We start from the raw sequence: 18990 nt of genomic DNA on the forward strand, positions 1-18990 counted from the left end.
TAGGCAAAATCAGAATCAAGTTTTTGGCCAAATGGGCCAGATGATAATAAAATAAACCCGTATTAAAAAAAGTCAAAGAGTCAGTCAGTAAGTGACAGCGGGCCTACTCCAAAATTCGAAAATCGAAGTTCATATCGTACCGTCTCTTTCACTCTCATATTAAATAGTTTAAGCGTCAGAAAGACGGAACGACACAAAAAGTCACGAACTTCGATTTAATTCGAATTTCGGAGTAGCCCCGCAGATTACTTGAAAATTGAAAACAAATAATATTTCAAATATTGATGAAAGTGTTTTTATTATCCGGCATTACAATCACAATCGACAATGCAAGCAGCAAGTCGTGCTACGGCGATTAGAAGATTTACCACCGCGACACAAGCTAGCAATGCTTTTGCAGAGGAAATGCAGAAAAACTTTATACGAACCAACCAATTTCAGAAAACGCTTCTTTCGGCTGGATCTGCAGCAATATCGCTTTTCAATCCTTGGCGAGGGGACATGATCGCATGTTTAGGAGAAGTAACCGGCGGCAGCGCCATGAAATACATGAGAGAAAAAATGCTACAAACATCGGAAGGGTCGGAAATCCTGAAAGAAATGCCGCGTATCAATTCTGAGACGGTTTCCTTTGAACAGCTGTCTAATATGCCAGAAAATACGTTAGGGCGTGTGTATGCGGAGTTTATGAAGGAGAACAACATCACAGCAGACTCCAGGCTGCCGGTGCAGTTCATAGAAGACCCGGAGTTGGCTTATGTAATGCAACGCTATAGAGAAGTGCATGATTTAGTTCACGCTTCGTTATTTATGAAGACGAATATGCTGGGAGAAGTAAGTTTGATCAGTAATCTACCTGAGAACTTGGAAGTTGTACTAAATAATAGATTTATGAATAGGATGGACTTTACTTAAACTATTGTAATTTATGTCAAAATTAATAAAATTTTAAATTCCTTCTCTCAGCTAAAGGTAGTATCTCAGCATACTACCCTTCGAGCTATAGTTTGATTTCCATTACAAACATAGTCACCCTTGAAAACAATCTTTGAATCAACTGATATTTATTCAGTTCATCACCAGTAATTGTGAGTTAAATTACACAGTTTTATGGTATTGCTAAGAATGGGTGACACTCTTTCCCGGCCCGGATAATACCGGGATGGAAATACCGACCCTGTTTTTCGTGTACACGCCCATAGAAGCTCCTGTCAGTTTCTATGGGTGTGTACACAAAAAACGGCCAGTATTTCCATGTTGGTGTTATCCGGACCGGGAAAGAGTGTCACCCCTAAGAATAATAAACATTGCAGGTTGCAGTAAAATGGATAGAAGGCATCCAGACAAAGCTCCCGATGTGCATAAGTGGGGGGATTTTTGGTGCAGCTCGACTTAAGCCAAAGCACCGACAGCTATATCTTAAGTGTTACTTGCCCTGGGCCATTCGGACTGGACACAATGCTCATTTCATGCAGGGTAAGTCAACACAAGTGGGTCAATGAACTTTTTAGTGTAGCTAGTTGCCATGGTAACGTCTCCTGAGTAACTTATTAAAAGTATCATTTTTTGGGGTACAATCAATTTAAAGTCAGGAGTTTAAGGTTTTGAGGTAAGTCCTTCATGGCTCATCTTCTAAGCATGCTAGTAGTATACATTGCAAACATTTTTCTACCAAAATGTATCACTGATGTATTCCTGAATCACGGGGACAAAATAACAACATTAAGGGGCTGTTTCACCATCCATTGATTAGTGTTAACTGATGGTTAAAATTAAATGTGATGCCGTCTCTATTTGTTTTGTTTGAATAGACGGAGACGGTATCACATTTAACCGTCAGTTAACACTAATCAATGGATGGTGAAACAGCCCCTAAATAGTGATTGACCCAAGTACATGACTATCTGCTGCACTCAGATGTGTAAATGAGCTGTATTGAATCCTAACTTGTAGGTGCAGTTCTTGTTCTTCAGCGCGTTTTCGCCCACCGTTGGGCATACGCGGTTAGGCCGAGATGATGATGACTCTTGTGCTCTTGTTTCCAGGGATCTACTTTGAAAAGAGATGGGATCAGGACATCGATGACTTCCATAAAGAAATGAACATTGTTCCCTTGCTGAAGAAGTAATGTTTTTAACAGCAGTGTAGTTTGTAAACGGGTGAGGCTCTAAAGTGTTTCAGCTGCTGTATCATATGAAAACTATACAAATATGTCCATTAACTGAAACCAATACCCATGCTACTCCTTCAGTGATCAAAGTGCCACCTAGTTATCGAATGGAATAAATTTTATATACTATTTTACATAGCATTATCAAAGTTTCTTAACATGGATGCTTCTTTTCCTGTGGACTTTAGTCCTTGGCCATATTCGTCAATTTTTGTAACACACACAATATGGTGGCCGATATACTTGGGAGTCTTACTCAAATTTTAGTTATTTAGGTTGTTGTGTTTGTGACTGACATCTATAAATTTTAATAAATAGTTATTCTTTGAAAGTTGATGTTGAATTTTAATTTTGTAATTTGAAAGCCAGCCATGCCAGGCTATCATTCATAAAAAAACCTCATATTGTACTGATAGACAGGATGTATAGTTGATGTCAACAATATGTTCAAAGGCCATTCTTTTAAAAGTTATACCCAAACTTTTTTTCTGGTATTTTGAAAATTTTATGATGAAAAAAAGTGTCCCAGCCCAGTTTAAATTATCAGGTCGAGTATTATTTATTACACTAACCACACTCAAGCAAAAAAGAAAACGCACAAGTAAAAATTAATCATTATATTTTTAGGTTGCATTGCCTTAAACCTTACTGCATTCACTGTAACAAGATCACAATATTTCCATCGCTTATTTTAAGCTATTTCACGGTGGTAAAGTAGAAATTAAACTAAGGCCTACCATCCACTACGGCGTATCTACTATATGTATAAATACAAACTTGTTGTACCTCCTGCAGCCCAAGTTATTTTTTTGTTTGGTGAATGGGGTGAAATTTTGAATGTGATATAAATTATCCAAGGTCATCACAAACTCAATGTATAGAAACCGCAAATTTTACCAGACTAATTTTAACAAAAGAGTTCAAGCATTATATTGTCCAGCAATTCCAGAATGAGCTTGACACTCATTTTGTGTCACATTAAAAATTTCACCCATTTTCATTTTTTCATCTATGTCATTTAATATTAGTGATGTACATATCCAATATCCATTAATAAAGTTGCATCAGTTTATAATTATTAATTTTGCCAATCTTGTAATGGGGCATTTTGCAAGAGATTTCATTAATTATATTTTATCTTTATTAGTAATGCTACATAAAGAACTGGTTGCATAAAATGAGAATAAATGAGTGAATGTCAAAATCCTGCTCTCATACATGACAAATGTTCTTGTCCTGACCTCAACTCTGGGGGCACTGCATATACCTACTGGTATTGAGTCACAATTTTGTCCAAAATTACTCAGCCCAGAGACAAGTCAATTTGGATTAAACGTCTAGATTCTGAAATAAATAATAACAAAAGCTAACCAAAAAATAACTTGGATCCTTTTTCCTAAACTATGTCCTGTAGTCTGTATCCGCATCCACGGATCTAGACACAAATAATCCGAGTGGATATACATACATTTTTGAACATCCGGCACATCACTAGTCATTATAGTACATACGCTTCAAGTAGGGATTCTAGCTTTTCGCCGAAAATATTTTGCCCAATTAATTCATTTCTCATCTTTTTCTTTTGTAACTATTCGGAATACACCTATTTCAGGGCTTTAACCAAGTCATCCATCCCCATCTCCATCTCGTTGGCGGACGTCCTATGCTGTGCTTGCTGATACGATTGTTATTCTCTGTCTCGTTGTCCAAGAGACAACAGTGACAGAATTTCTCAAAAAAAAATTTTTTTTTTCTGTAGTATGCTCCTACGTGCTTAGGAGAAAATCCATAAAATAATAATTGTAACAATAGCAAAAAAGTAAGCTCGAGGAATTTTAATTACAGAAAGAGGCTGTCCATAGCTATCTACCGTGGAAATGCCGTGAGCGTTGTGGGCACTTTTGCGTCGCGAATGGGAGCGAGTTATTTGACTAGGTTATTTTTATAATAATCAAGAATTAAGATAATAATTTTTGTTTCAGGACTATCCTGTTGAACTCTATAGGTTAGGTTAATTTTATAACATTTCTGAAGTTCTTAAGAGTTTAAAAAAAAGTTCGTCGGTCTATATGAAATGGTTTTGGGAAAAATATTTTCGGCGAAAAATTAGACAACCTCTAGATTTGGATGGTTATACGCTTCGAGCACGCTGTGCGTTCATGGACATCTAACCTTACTCTTTGTCATACTTTGTAATCAGTTATGCTAAATCTTACATTAAGACGTAACAGGATCACATATTTATCACTATCACTGCATACTATTATAAGGGCTGTGTCATCACTCCCTGATATATGCCTGGTATTTTATTTGAGAAACTTAAACAAAACAAAATGTCCACAACTCCTTAGAAATAAAGAGTCACATAAGATATTTATGCACGATTTGTTGTTGACACATGGTGCTGGTGACTGTACATTTGTATACATAGCCTTCGCGTATCCCATTTATCTTCTCTGTGGGTATAGGTTATGGTTAAATGCTCTCAACACAAGGCGCGTCACCTTAGCCGTTAGCCTTAGCAAAAGCCGATATAAAAAAACGTTTATATCGACGATTATTTTAAAATTTATGACGGTGGAAGCTTTCTACACTTCCACTGAACGTAGATATAGTTAGTGTTTAGTTTTGTAACTAAAGGACCCCATACATCCCTGTATCTTTTTTTTGTAATTTTTTCTTCAATTGTATACTGTAGTTTTTAAGTATTTTATTTGTAATTATATTATTATGAAAAAATTACTTTCTGTCAAGTTTCTTGCGGCGCATTCTTCTTGCCAATGATGGTCTTTCCGAAAGCGCTGGTAGTTTAAAAAATTACGTGTAAAAGTGCCCATTGAGGCCTATTTACTGAATAAATGATTTGAATTTGAATTTGCAAAAAGAATTAGGGTTTTTCGACAGGCGGAACATCGCTAGATGGCGTTAGTGTCGTGAGGTCCGTTTGAAGTTTCAGTCTTGCTTGCGATTGGCTCATTTAGATATTTATCCAATCACGAGCGTGACAGAAATGTCAAACGGAACTCACGATACTAACGCCATCTGGCGATATTTCACCTGTCGAAAAACCCTCATTAATTAAAAAGGCACGGATCGGCTCGGTGGACGTTTTTTCCGCTCTTATTGCGTAGACATAAAGCTTTTTTCTATCGGCTATTGCCGATTCCGCGTCGATAGAAGTGGTGTGGGGAGACCCTTAAACTCTTACTTTACACAATATTAACAACTGTATTCGGACTTTGAACATAAACTACTAAGAGACTCGCTCATATTTAATGAAATAAACCCGGGTAACTCAATCTTAAAACGAGTTTAGTTCTTAGAGCAAGGGCTACGACTTACCTTGAAACATGTCGAGCTAAACTCGATTTAAGACGTGTTATCCGAGTTTATTTCATTTAATGGGTCAATCAACTTTTTAGTGTTGTTATTCTATCCCGTAACTCAGGAGACATCACTGATACACATGCTTAGAAAAATGTTTGCAGTGTAGTAGTAGCATGCTTACGAGATGAGCCACAAAGGAATTGCCTTAAAACTGTCACAACTCCTAACTTTCAGTGGATTTGTACCGCATAAAAACATTAACTTTCATTAAGTGACCCAGGAGACATTACCATGGCAACCAGCTACACTAAAAAGTTGATTGACCCAAATATGCATTAGCACTGACACTATTATAACAACATCTCGGAGCTCTTGCCGTTGCAATTGTGCAGGTCGGTGCATCGGCCGCCCACTTCGACGAGCCACTCGTACCACACGCGGTGGGAGTCCACGCAGCGCCAAAACGTCGCCGATATCGTCTCGCCTTTAGTTACACGAATTGGAGTCTAGAACAAAAATATGTAGATTTAGAAAGAATACAGTTCTAGGGAAAGTTCCTAAGGAAAAATTTGACTCAAATTTTGTCTTCGACAGATGACTTGGTTTTACAAGCCGCAGCCAACCGAAGCAACTGGATGTCTATGGGGGAGACCAATTCATTTATTTAGGGGCTGTTTCACCATCCATTGATTAGTGTCTCTATTTGTTTTGTGTTCGAATAGACGGCATCACATTTAACCGTCAGTTAACACTAGTCAATGGATGGTGAAACAGCCCCTTATTTTAATAAATGTCCAACAGGGGATGTCCTACGACTGAGATGATGATGATGATGAAATTTTAGTTTTTTGTTTTATTTTCAAGAAAAGCACTATACAGGTTTCGACCAATAAGTGCCATACTCAAATTTAAATCGTACTCGTCCAGAATGGCTTACTCACAGGTCTCTTCAGTAATGTACTATTCCAATTAGGGTGAAAACCCTCATTTTCTTTCTTTTGACGTCGGTCCCCAGGCATAACATCTGTCTGGGGAGAGATCTCTCTATTGTGGCCTATCCGTACACCTAAAAAATGGCCGTTGGGGCCGAAAGGTTCTCGAATGGAGACCGTGGTTCGGCAAGCGCAGCGTAGGACGTCCACCAACAAAATGGACGGATAACCTGGTTAAAGCCGCGGGTAGTCAGTGGATGCAAGCCGCTTCCAACCGAAGCAACAGTGGACTTACGGCTGATGATGATGTTGATGAGGATTGTATGTACTCACTTTAATCGGTATAAAGACCGGAAACCACGATATCATCCCGACGCTATGAGTGGCCGGCACGATGCTGATCATTTCCCCCCCATACAGCGTGCAGTCGAAGTACCCTCCGAAGCCATGCATCACGTTGTCCTGCTCTACCGTCCACGTGATTGTCGCCTGTCGACGGTTATCTGTCTTCGGCAGGCCCTGGTGGTCCGTTACTTCTTGGCCTTCGTAGTCTCTCACTGGTTTCGCTGGGTGGTCGAAGGTGAATAGGGGCTGGAATGAACGTGGGTAAAAAAGAAATTGACAAATGGAAAAAAAAGAGTTTTTTTTTAATATAATTATGTGCTAATTCACCATGGCACTCATATTCACTGACATTGTGAATGATTTGGTTTTTGTTTTTATTGTAAATTCACTGTGTAATCTTTTTTAAATAAATAAATGGCACAATATTTTAACAATTAAAATTCCTTACCTTATGATAGCTATATTTATGCAACAAGCTCCTCCACCTCTACACTGTAAGAACACGCACAAATCACATAAAACCAACTATCATCATCACCACATTACATTGACCTGTTTCGATCTTAACCAGAATTCATTCTCAGAGCAACACAACACAATAATTCATCATGCTATCAGAATGTCTAAGTGGTAATAGTTGAGTTTGTGTGATTTGTGTATTTTCTTATAGTGTGGAGGTGGAGAAGCTGCATAAACACACATTTGTTGCATAAACGTAGCTATCATAAGATCGTCTGTGAGCAAAGTATAGTTCATTGATATGGAGGTCCGCAAAGTAACGCCTGATTCAATAAATTAAAATAACATTTGCATTGAACATGAAAAACTTTGAAGAACTAACATACAATAAAAACATAAATCTTCAAGATAACTTGAACTTGAAACATACCTTAGTCTCGGCGATATCATGCTTATTCTGCATATAGACGACCCATAGCGTCTCGTGATTCTTTTCCTTCTGGTTGGCGGGTCCGACGGCGGCGACGCGGGCCGCGGCCCACAGGCGCGCCGAGGATATCGGCGCTACGTACGACGTGTAGCAGCAGGGGATCGACACGCCGTCCGACTTGAGAAGCCCTGCCGCGCCGTCGAGGCATTCTGGGGAGAGCTCGTTGTCGCCCCACGAGCCTGGAATGGCGAATGTCTATGAGATACAGGCCTCTGGCCCGCGACTGCGTAGAATCCGTTTATCGCTATCACGGGGGAACTGTGCAATTTTTCGGGTTAAAACTATGTCCTTCCCGGGACTCAAACTATCTGTATACCGAATTAAATATAAATCTGTTTAGCGGTTTAGACGTGATGAGGTAACAAACATTTATTACATTGACTTATGGGACTAGATGACATTCTTAGATTAAATCACCAATGTATGTAAAAAAAAAATGCGTATGTGAATTGATGGTATTTATTAGGGTTATGGTTTATGGGGGCGACTGAAAAACAGCGTCTGTTAGCCAAGGGACTTTGTTCTGCAAGGCGCAGGCATAAGCTGAGTCGCTTTCCCTTTTGATAGTTTGATTGTACTTATTATTTGTTATGTAGCTATGTAGAATTTGTAAGCAAACTATGCAATAAATATCTTTTATTATTATTATTATTATTTATTTTATATTCATCATCATTTCACCATCATGTCCACTGTTAGACATAGGCCTCCCCCATAGAGCTCTAGTCCAGTAGCTTCAGTTGAAAGCGGTCTGCATCCACCGTGAACCCGCGGCTTTAACCTGTTCATCCATCCATCTCGTTGGTGAACGTCCTATGCTGCGCTTGCCGATCCGATTGTTATTCTGCCTCGTTGTCCAAGAGATAACAGTGACAGTTTGTTAAAAAAAACTGTTGTAATATGCTACTTGCTGAGGAGACAGTTCACAAAACAATGGGCTTGTATCTAACTATGACAAAAATGTCAAAAATGTGAGCTTGATGAATTTTATTTACAGATAGAAGCTGTCCATAGCTATCCTACGTGGAAATGCCGCGAGCGTTATGGGCACTTTTGCGACGGGAACGGCAAGGGGCGAGTTATTTGACTACGTTATTTTCGTAATAATTGCTTATTGATACTCTGTGAAATAAATAATTAATAATTATTTATTTATTTCACAGAGTATCAATAAGCAATTATTACCTCGTTGACATGGTTATGTCTCCTGGACAACTCTTTCAAAACCATGAGTCTCTATATGTTTTCTGTAATCATAACATAATAATTAATAATTATTTATTATGTAGAGAAATAAAAACTTTTTGATTACAGAAAACATATAGAAACTCATGGTTTTGAAAGAGTTGTCCAGGGGACGCAACCATGTCAACGAGGTACAAGAAAAAGTTGATCGAATCAATAGCACATAACGTACCTAGGAGTTCCGAGACTATAATGTCGGCTTTAGGCGATAGTTTGAGGTGCCGCATGTCGCCGGCCACCACGGCCACGTCGCGGCCGCGCCACACCTCGCGCGCCTGCGCCGCGAGCACCACCACCGCGCAGGGGTTCTTCTCCACCGCTATCACCTGGGAAAACCATCAAAATACATCCCACTAATACATATAAATCCAGTGTGTGTAGCCAGTGGTGAATGACATGGATACGAGACGTGATGCTTCACTGTCGGCCTTGTAAATAGGCTCAAAGTTGCTCAGCGAGCTATGGAGAGCGCTACGTTCGGGGATTCACTACGGCATCGAATCAGAAATGATTAGCTTGTCAAAGTGGCAATGAGCAGGGCATGTAACACGGAGAACAGATGGCCATTGGTGCTTAAAAGTTCTCGAATAGAGCCCGCAGATTGGCAAGCGCAGCGTAGGACGTCTACCAACGAGATGGACCTGATTAAAGCCGCGGGTTCACAGTGGATGCAGGCCGCTTCCAACCGAAGTATATGGGGGAGGCCTATGTCGACGATGAAACTCACCTTAACTTTAACCCCCGTGATATCCGCAGCGTTCAAAGTGGCCCTGACGAGCGGCCCCCTGCCGGCGCCCAGCACCATTACTGTGATAGGCTTGTCCTTTTCCTCCGGCTTCTGATCGCCCTGGCCTATCTGCAGCCGCTCCATAACAGCCGATATGTCTTTCGGCGGGCTCTTAAATGAAAATTAGACCATGTTGTAAAAGTTTTTTTTTAAAAATATGTCACTGTTGTCTCTTGGACAAACGGACAGAATAACAAATAGAAAAAGTCGTTGAAAAAACCTGTACTGGGTTATCATTGTTATCAACTCAAATTGACCAAAACATCTGCACAAATATTCAAAAAACTTTAGAGCTACTACAAAAAACTCCAAGTTTATATGAATCAATCTTCCTTTGTTACCTGTTCTACGGCACTATCGCCTTCCCGCTTCCTCTTCAAGTCGGTAAGCGCCTGCGTGATAGCCTTCTGGTACTGGTCGTACTTGATGGGGTCTTTCTCGAACACATTGTATGTGTGGGTGTCTAAGTTATCTGCCAAAGGCTGCAATGGTGTTTGGAGGTAGTCCTCCCAACTGGAATAAACAAATGACCTTAAACTTTACTTTATCTAACGATCTCCTTTTAGGTTTTGGTGTTGAGTCGCCCTTGCTTTTGTTTACTTGTTTTAGTATTTAAAATTTTATGGGGTGCTTATAACAGATGCAGTTGACGACTGAGACGGGAGGATCCATCAGTGCCAACTCTCACCGGATAAAAAAAGCCAACTGCACATCCCAAATTCTCTGGAAGACGGTTAGAGAGGGTTCTTTAGATCAGAGGTTTTCAACCGGTGTGCCGCGTGTATTTTCAGGTTTGCCGCGGTCGCGAAGTGTATGCGATTCGTACAAAAAGTGTCAACGAGACCCTATTAATAAGCATCTGCTAACCATTTCTGTATACATGTCATGGGTATACTATACGGAACCCTTTAGGTATTCTACGTGCCAGTCCGACTCGCACTTGGCTATTTTTCACTGGTGTGCCGTGAAACTTTGATGAAGGAAAAGTGTGCCATTAAAACCAAAAGGTTGAAAATGCCTGTTTTAGATAATGATGTTAATCTCTAGATAATAATATCTTTGAGCGGGACCCATGTTAACAGAAACCTTACCCTCTAGCATAGCTCATCATGGGGTCATCGTTAGGGTTGGGCCGGCGCGCCCACACGCGCTGTAGATATTGTAGGTAGTGTTCGACGGTGGCGCGCCGCGCGCCGCGCACCACCACTTGGGCGTCGCGCTGCACCAGGCTCGTCAGGGCTTGCTGGTGCGCTCGGGACAGTACCGGGTACCTGCGGGGTGGGGGTTGACCTAGGTGTTAAGTTTTACAACGTCAACCATCTTTTCTTGTTTGTTATTCTGTCCTGTTGTCCAAGAGACAACAGTAACAAAATTTCTTAAAAAAATATTATAAATAAAATAAATAAATATCATGGGACAATTAACACTAATTAACCTAGTCCCAAACTAAGCACAGCTTGTCCACTGGGGAACTGATAAACATACTATACACAGTGTTATTTTTGATTTCCGTTAATTTTAAGGGGACAATCCACAGGTCAAATGTAGTTAATTTCTCTAAGACACTAGTGGCCTAACTCTTACTGTTAAAAAATAAAAAATAATCAAAAGTTAAGATAATTAATTATTAGTAGTAAACTATTTTAATACAATAATAAAGATATTTCCTTGTTGCATGTTGCTGTTGTTGTTGTTTTGCAGGTCGAAACTACAGAAAAAACATAATAGTAAAGAAATAAAACATACCCTTTTTTATTATTCTGAAAAATAGAAGTGGGTACTATAACAGCCTTCACGGGTTCTCCAAGCCACCTCTGAAATATCTCGTGGGGCGGCAGATCAGCAGACATCTCTAGTATGACACCAATACGCTTGTCCCACTGTAACCGTTGATGGAACTTGGACCACCAGCTCCAAGGCTCATTAAACGAGTCCTCATCTTCATCTTGGTCTTCTGTGTTTGCTTGTCGTCTGGTACGGCTGCATTGCATTGGTACTTGTGTCCATATTACAGAGGGGTGGTGGCTGGAAAGGTTAATTTATCACACAAATTTAATTCTAGTCTTAACAGGAACATTTATAAAAATCCACATTGACGGTTGAATGGAGAAATTGACTAAGCAACATTGTTGTGAAAAATTTAAGACATAGCTCAAACAACAGAGGAAAATTACTGATTCCAAACATGCATATTTAAAAAAAAAGTTCAACATAACCCTATACCTAGTGCATCAGATGGGGAGTGGTAGAAGTCAAGAAAGGAGCCAATGTCTTTGGGATAGAATAGAATAAGTCTTTATTAACACACTTAGAGCAACATAAACATCTATATAAATAAAAATGAATCGTAAAGTAAAGTGTGTTGCTAAGCACAAGACTCGAGAATGACTGGTCCGATTTCGCTAATTATTTTTTTGTTGTGTTTGTTACTGTCAGAAGAAGGTTTTTATGGAAGAAAATACAGAAAAAATACAATGGGGGCGAAGCCGCGGGCAACAGCTAGTTATTAATAAACGGAAGATATTTTCCACATTAAACTTATAACTATAACATAATTAAGTGCTAACTAAGTGTGATAAATGGATTGGGCTCAGCGTATGCTGTGGACGCACACAAGTGTGCATGCACACAGCGCTGATTTACAGCCCAACCCTTTACACTTGCTGCCTATCTTTGTGTTTATCACTGTACGAATACTACAATAGACGAATACTACAATAGACTAATAAAAAAAGTTCATCATTTACTTGCTATCTAACTTAGTTAAATATTCAGCAAAAACTAATCAATACCTGCTTTCAAAATAGCTTAGCAATATCCTTGCCAAGTTGTGGTTATCCTTGCCTTGCAGTGCAATCATAATAGCGGGGAGCCCGAGACCCTTACAATACGATAGCTCTTCATTTAAGCAGTCTTCTTGCCGTTGCCGCACTTCCGCACAAGGGCTGTCCACGTTCAAATAATGCGACAACCGCCCAACTAATCTACTCGTCCAATCCTGAGGGGATAAGATCATGTCTGATCTTGTAAAACCCGCAACCCTGTTGCCGTCAGCTCCGTGGTGCCTCCTAAAACGAGGGTGAACCACCGGCGTGACTATGAACGAGTAGTTCGCATGAAACGCCTCCGTTAAACACCCCTGCAAATCAGGGGCGATTGTGTACTCTAAGCCACATGACATCTCTTGTTGCGACATTTTCCAATATCTAAATAATCTAAATTCTAAGGTACAGTCAAGGTACAGTAAAGAAATTAACACACGCGCGCGAGTAAACTAACCACACTAACCAAACAAATTTTATTTGTCAAATTTTGACATTTGTTTTTTTTTTTGTCATGTATAGAGAAACACTAATCATACAGTCTGTGCTAAGGTTCTTTCTTGCCAACCAACTTTTACCAAATATTTAAAACTTATTTCATTTTTACACTCGCACTAAGTTTTTAGATTTAATTCGGAATTAATAACTTTTATATTTGTTTTTATAGCAAAACAATCGTGAATCGTTGTTACCAGATGCAAAAAATAACATTGAAGTATAGTCTGTCAAAAAAGTGGCAACACTGTAGTGTCCTCCCTTTTTGGTTTGATAGGGTTTGAAAGGTATGACACTACTGTGTTACCCCTTTTTAATTTCTTCACTTTTTTGACAGACTATATCGTCGTTATTAGCCGACAGCCCGATGGAGGGTTCTTTCTTATTTTAATTACAAATTAAAAGTATGTAGCATTTATTGCAAATTTTAAATTTTTGACCCTCCTTGGTGTAAACTTTCTGGGCATCTGTACTGTACTGTGTACACTGCATTGAATAAATATACATAATAAATAATTATTTTCAATTTTTAATCGACTTCAAAAAAGGAAGTTTCTACAGCAGCTACTATTTTTTTTTTCATTTTTTCGTAAATTATTATTTGATTTGAAGTTGTATGATGATTGGTTCATTCATAATATTAGTATGTACTCGAAGAGATAATCCATTTTTAGTAGGTAGGTAAGTAATATGGCTGAAATTAAATAATATTGGGTTTGGGTTGGGTTAGCTAAAAAAAACTTCAAGTAATCATAAATTGTATGTATTTCTACAAAACATGATATGCTGTATTTCCACGGTGGGACTATTCGGCACCAGTTTTTCCACCTTTACGAGATGACAAAAATAATTAATACTTAGGTACCTAGACACATATTGGATATCGAGCGAGTATTTGTCTTTATTTCCATTTGTGTTGGCGTTTAGTTCCTGCTTTGTTATTTGCATAGGTGTAGGTCAACAATAATAATGACCTGATAATTCGTACCCTTATGGCAAATCACACGAGGGCATTAAAAGCTCGTACAGTCTGGGTCGACAAATACTCAGTCGAAAATTAACCACAACCTGCTTTTCTTAATTAGATTTTAATTTTTATTGAGTATCAGATGCACGTTAAACAATACTTTTTTCTCAACGCGACTGAAAATGGTAGGCATAAGAATTTGTACTAGATGAAGATTAAATTGTAACTGACTTCAATTTTACTAATTTGTGTTGAACCAATGCCATAGTCCCAAACCTTAGGTTACATGAAAAAATAGACTTTGAATTGAACGTTATTAGATAGATTAGTATAGTATACATTTGAATCAAGTAACCAATAACTATTAGTTAAAGGCATTATGTCATGTTTTCTCACTTTCAAGTCCTTTATTAACAGATCTTTAAGACTATTTAATGTAAGAATAGACTGCTTATTTCTACAACAATGCAACACGATAACAAAACATGGATGATATTATAAAACAATAAAATTGAGATGATAAAAACAATTCTAAAATCTTTGCTAAATGCGCCTTATACTGTCAGTTTGGTAGAAGACGGGTAATGTATCACACGTTTAAAAAAGTACTGACCACAAATAATTTAGCTGCTCTGTTTTTTTATACAAATAATAATAGTTTTTTGTTTCCTCTATTACCAGTAGTAAGAGTGAGATCATAACACATTTCAGTTACTGGCGACCTAATAATATCCATTTTCTTACGTATAAACTGACCTGAGTGTAGTTAATGTATGCCCGAGAACTGTTACCCCAGAATAGTACGACAGTAATACACGTCCTTATAACTCGTGTACTGTATGCTAAGACTGTATGAAAATTATATAAAGGCACGAATTTTCAGGGCCTGCATTCTGGGACGACAGTTACTACTCAAGCGTACATTACCCGTACCCACCCGATCTGTCGTCCAAACTAACTGTATAACGCACAATAATATTAACACGTCCATACCTGTATTGAATCTTAATACTTTTAAAATTTATTCTAAATCACTCACATATTTTAACACTATCCTAAGAATACAAGACTAGAAGATCAAATATGTGTTTTACTTGAATCTGAGGCTTATTCACTCAGTTAAATTCTAGGTTTTATTTTTGGACATTCAAGACTTTTTAAGATTTTGAATGTCTAATAATGATACCTAACTTTATAGCTAGTGTATTGAACAACACACGCAATACACTTTAATTCAAATGTTTATTAAACTCAATGAGGGTTTAGAAATATCGCTAGATGGCGTTGATATCGTGAGGTCCGTTTGACGTTACAGTCTGGTCTGCGATTGGCACATTCATTTATTTATTTAATCTCATTATCCAATCACATGGGTGATGGAAGTGTCAAAGTTGCCAAACGGATCGTCACGATACCAGCCTGTCACAGAAGCCCTCATTCCGAGAACGGATTGAATAATAATAATAAATTATTTTTCTAGAGGCAATCTGTCGCCGATTGCATGATAATTATATTAATACGAGAGTTTTTACCCGGTGTTTTACATAAGTGAATGAAAGCGATTGTGATTACGTGTGTTGCGCAATAACCTTACGGGCAAAACAAGGACGGGGCTAGTCAAGCTCGTTGGTCTTAACATTAGGGAATACAAGTAGAAACTAGTAATATACATGACATGAAAAGGCTGCCGAAGCCGAATGGCTTATTATACACATATTTTATGAAAACGGTTCGAATCTTTTAAACTATCTAACGAATCCATAAATATTTTATTGCTGAAAGAACTGTGTTCGGAAAAAAATCGCTTTTGATATTTTTTTTAAGTCGAATGCGTCTACAAGACGACCTCTGATTTAAGTCAAAGTCGTTACATAAATTTAATCTTGAATACATCAAGCTAATTTATGCGCTAGCTAGTCATAAACAGTTATCACATGTAACCAGCAAAAAAAATTGCACAGCAGTTGCAATAGCTCATATATCCACAAACTGTTTACGAACAATAAGAGAATATTTATACCAAGATTCAAAGCGATACTTTTCCAAACAACTGTAATACTTTAAATCCATTAGGGTAGAACAATGTAAAAATTTATAGATAAAATAAAAAGTACCTAATTTGCATACAAAAGCTGTCATTTGATTGTAATCGTGAGCATCAGAAACTTTAGACAATACGGCCCCCGGACTAAAATGGGCACTTTTAAAAACAACTTTACCAGGCCAAGGTCACGTGATTCATCTTTACAATTTTGGTGCATAATTACCACTTGAAGCTAAAGACCACATGAACTATGCTTATACCTGTGTTGCCATATTGTCTTGCAATTACACATTTTAAACGTTCACCCTCAGATTTAATACCGTTTCATACAAAAGTATATTATTATATGAAAAGTTTTGATACCCCTTAACATTAAGCCACTTTTGGCACTTGTTACCTTACCAGTCGCTTTAATATTTCATGTTACTCGTATATCAATAAAAGAAATAAAAAACTTTTTGTTAGTATGGTACACTGACCGCCAAAGTCATTTATAAACCTTATTACAACGTATTAAGTAAGTTTATAACTTCGACCATTAAGTATTATGATGGTGGGGAAATGGTACATAATATCAACTAGAAAACACGATTTATCACGAAAATATTAATTTCTTACGCTACTAGAATCTTAAGCCTTAATTCTAAGATCAATTCTTCAATGTATGAAAAATAGCTTGCCTCATAAAAATATAACCACTCTGTGTCACTACAGAAATACTATCTAAATAGATAATGCGAGTGATCCTACTTTTCGAGTGTCGAAAAGTGAAATACACTTGATTTTACAAGTCGCGAAATTTCGGTTCCTCATTCACATGTTGATTCAAAATGTATTTCAGTTAGGTGGCGATTTTGAAACGATTTCGCGTGGCTTATACTGTCAGATAGTACTCCCGACTTTCAATAGTTCACACGAAACGTTCTATAATAAATATTATATTATTTATCATAAGTTCGCGGGTGAGCAAAGAAATTCTTTTAGTTCATTGATATGGACTTTATATAAATATAATACGCAATTCAATACACTTGCAAAGTCTATTATGATAGTGTGTCTGCAGTTATTTCGAATCTTATTTGGAGTTATTGATTGGTATGAATACTGATGAGTAAATGATGGCAGACATTCAAATAAAATAAAAGTACTACATGAGTAGTTTGATCTTCGTGGATTAAATGAATTAGCATATTTTTTATTAAAAAGATGTCATAGTTAATAAAAACTATTTTATTACGGCGTCGGACCACCTTATTGCTTTCAAAAACTCCTAATATGATCCCGATTCACTCTTAACCTAATAATAACTAACGGAACTAGGAAACTTTGATATTTGGAAGCAGTGTTGCGATACAGTTACTTATTATACAACATACGATTTTACAAAAAGAATAAATACTAAAATGTACACGTTCTGACTCTTCCATACCAAATGTAGGTACAACAATGCAATTTTATTATGTACAGGTCAATATCTAACGTTTTATTTGATTCTGATGTAATTTGGTCAGATAAAAAATATTCGCAACACCGACTAAAGGCGATTAAGAAAGGCAGCAAATGGCGTCGGTCAAATTTTAAATAGGTACTAGGTTACTATATTGTATAGTATCGTTCAGAGCAAAATAAGATATACCAGGTTTGATATACCACCTAGAAGCTTGGTTGGACGTATTCAGCCTGCGGACCGCTGGTTGAGTATGCTCTCGACATATAGGTACGAGTCAATCTGACAAGGGCAATTTTAAAAAAGAGTTATTGGTGCTTGATCTCCATACAATGTACCTTCTTATCATCGTCACATTTGTGATTGTATGCTCTTTGGCAGTTGTCACTCGAAAATGTACTCTGTGAGTGCTACGAACACATATAGGTAGGTATAGCTATAGATAGGTGGTAGTGGCTATCAAACAAGTGTCGTATCTGTTACGTAGTTTCGTGTTTTTACCCGAACAAAATATATTATTATACAAACTCAGTTCGCTTTCTGCCGCTCTACCGGGGAGGGGCTTGGTGATTTATCATACAGGTCTTCCTAGTACGGACAAGCTCTCACACTGGCCGGTTTAAGTTCACCTGGATTTCCGAATATTATAATAGATTATAAGTCTGTGTGAGACTTTTTTTTATTATTATTATGTATGTGCCAAATGCTGCCTTAACTTACAATACCTTACTGCAGCCTCGCACACCGCGAGCAGTAATCATTATTCGCTGGGCTGCCATAATACATACAAAGTGGAGCCTTACAAGGTTTCGGTGACGGCGGGCGATCATCATAGAACGTAGACTTTGATAGATACAGCGTGCGGTCTTGCGCAGACTTCGTCGGCTTGTTCGCGAGTCCTCGGGCGACTTCGTGCGACGTTCGGTCGGCTTCGGCGTAGAACTGGGAGCGGCCCGTGCCGTAGCGAGGCTGAGATGGACCGGTTTGCTCTTTGCGGTTCTTTTCCGCTGTGTAACTGAAATTTTGAGGGACTTAGTTAATATAGGCTGTGCAAAAATGTTGGCGGATGAGAAATCATACGCGTGATTAAACCCTATACTCGAGTCCAGAAATAGGCGAACCAATTTGACAGTTCAGTTGCACACAAATGTCGCCAGTTTCACCAGTGCTGTAATATCGATATTAAAAAAAAATACGAAAAAATAATAAAACTTTATAAATTTGGAACCTGTTGAACATCGGTAAGGACGCCGTTCGCCATTTTGTTTTGTTGAAGTTTTATATATATGTCATTCGACGTAACTGCCATCGGTTTGCTGGGAACTATCTCCCGTTATTGTAAAATGTTTCTTATGTTGTTGGTTTATTTTTAATTGTGTGATTCTTTATTATGTCGTTTTTAGGCCTAAAGCTATGGAAATAAAGCCCAAAAGTGACAAACATTTTCATTCCGCGCTTAC

The 18990-nt window shown here is 38.1% G+C and overlaps 3 protein-coding genes across 7 annotated transcripts in view; 1 reads left to right on the forward strand and 2 right to left on the reverse strand.

Annotated features, from left to right (window-relative positions):
* Positions 1–220: 220 nt before the first annotated feature.
* On the forward strand, positions 221–2504 carry Coq4 (Coenzyme Q4). The gene is made up of 3 exons (XM_074104304.1): positions 221–834; positions 1314–1476; positions 2046–2504. The coding sequence occupies exons 1-3, from the start codon at positions 328–330 to the stop codon at positions 2126–2128; spliced, it is 753 nt and encodes a 250-aa protein (XP_073960405.1). The 5' UTR covers positions 221–327; the 3' UTR covers positions 2129–2504.
* Positions 2505–2772: 268 nt separating this feature from the next.
* Positions 2773–13042, reverse strand: csul (protein arginine N-methyltransferase 5). The gene is made up of 9 exons (XM_074104299.1): positions 12548–13042; positions 11502–11780; positions 10847–11026; positions 10097–10268; positions 9696–9866; positions 9141–9294; positions 7664–7902; positions 6763–7020; positions 2773–6003 (listed from the first exon to the last, which is right to left on the reverse strand). Exons 1-9 carry the CDS (start codon positions 12949–12951, stop codon positions 5848–5850), a joined length of 2013 nt encoding a protein of 670 aa, XP_073960400.1. The 5' UTR covers positions 12952–13042; the 3' UTR covers positions 2773–5847.
* Positions 13043–13819: 777 nt separating this feature from the next.
* LOC141439499 (OTU domain-containing protein 7B-like) overlaps positions 13820–18990 on the reverse strand; it is a 38027-nt gene continuing 32856 nt past the window's right edge. For all 5 annotated transcript variants that reach the window (XM_074103777.1, XM_074103779.1, XM_074103778.1 and 2 more), the window contains one exon: positions 13820–18545. In XM_074103777.1, the coding sequence (XP_073959878.1) occupies positions 18257–18545 (289 nt within the window). In that variant the 3' untranslated portion in view covers positions 13820–18256. The remainder of the gene's footprint in view (positions 18546–18990) is intronic.

The sequence above is a fragment of the Choristoneura fumiferana genome, chromosome 21 (genome assembly GCF_025370935.1).
Source record: "Choristoneura fumiferana chromosome 21, NRCan_CFum_1, whole genome shotgun sequence".
NCBI classification, from domain to species: domain Eukaryota; kingdom Metazoa; phylum Arthropoda; class Insecta; order Lepidoptera; family Tortricidae; genus Choristoneura; species Choristoneura fumiferana.

Excerpts from the sequence above, each read along its gene's own strand:
- Coq4 (XM_074104304.1), top strand. The coding sequence starts at position 328 with ATGCAAGCAGCAAGTCGTGCTACGGCGATTAGAAGATTTACCACCGCG. Across the intron at positions 835-1,313 it reads AGACGAATATGCTGGGAGAA|GTTGCAGTAAAATGGATAGA; the intron begins GTAAGTTTGATC and ends TAAACATTGCAG. Across the intron at positions 1,477-2,045 it reads CAATGCTCATTTCATGCAGG|GGATCTACTTTGAAAAGAGA; the intron begins GTAAGTCAACAC and ends TCTTGTTTCCAG.
- csul (XM_074104299.1), bottom strand. The coding sequence starts at position 12,951 with ATGTCGCAACAAGAGATGTCATGTGGCTTAGAGTACACAATCGCCCCT. Across the intron at positions 11,781-12,547 it reads CTAAGCTATTTTGAAAGCAG|CCACCACCCCTCTGTAATAT; the intron begins GTATTGATTAGT and ends TAACCTTTCCAG. Across the intron at positions 7,903-9,140 it reads TATAGTCTCGGAACTCCTAG|GCTCGTGGGGCGACAACGAG; the intron begins GTACGTTATGTG and ends TCGCCATTCCAG.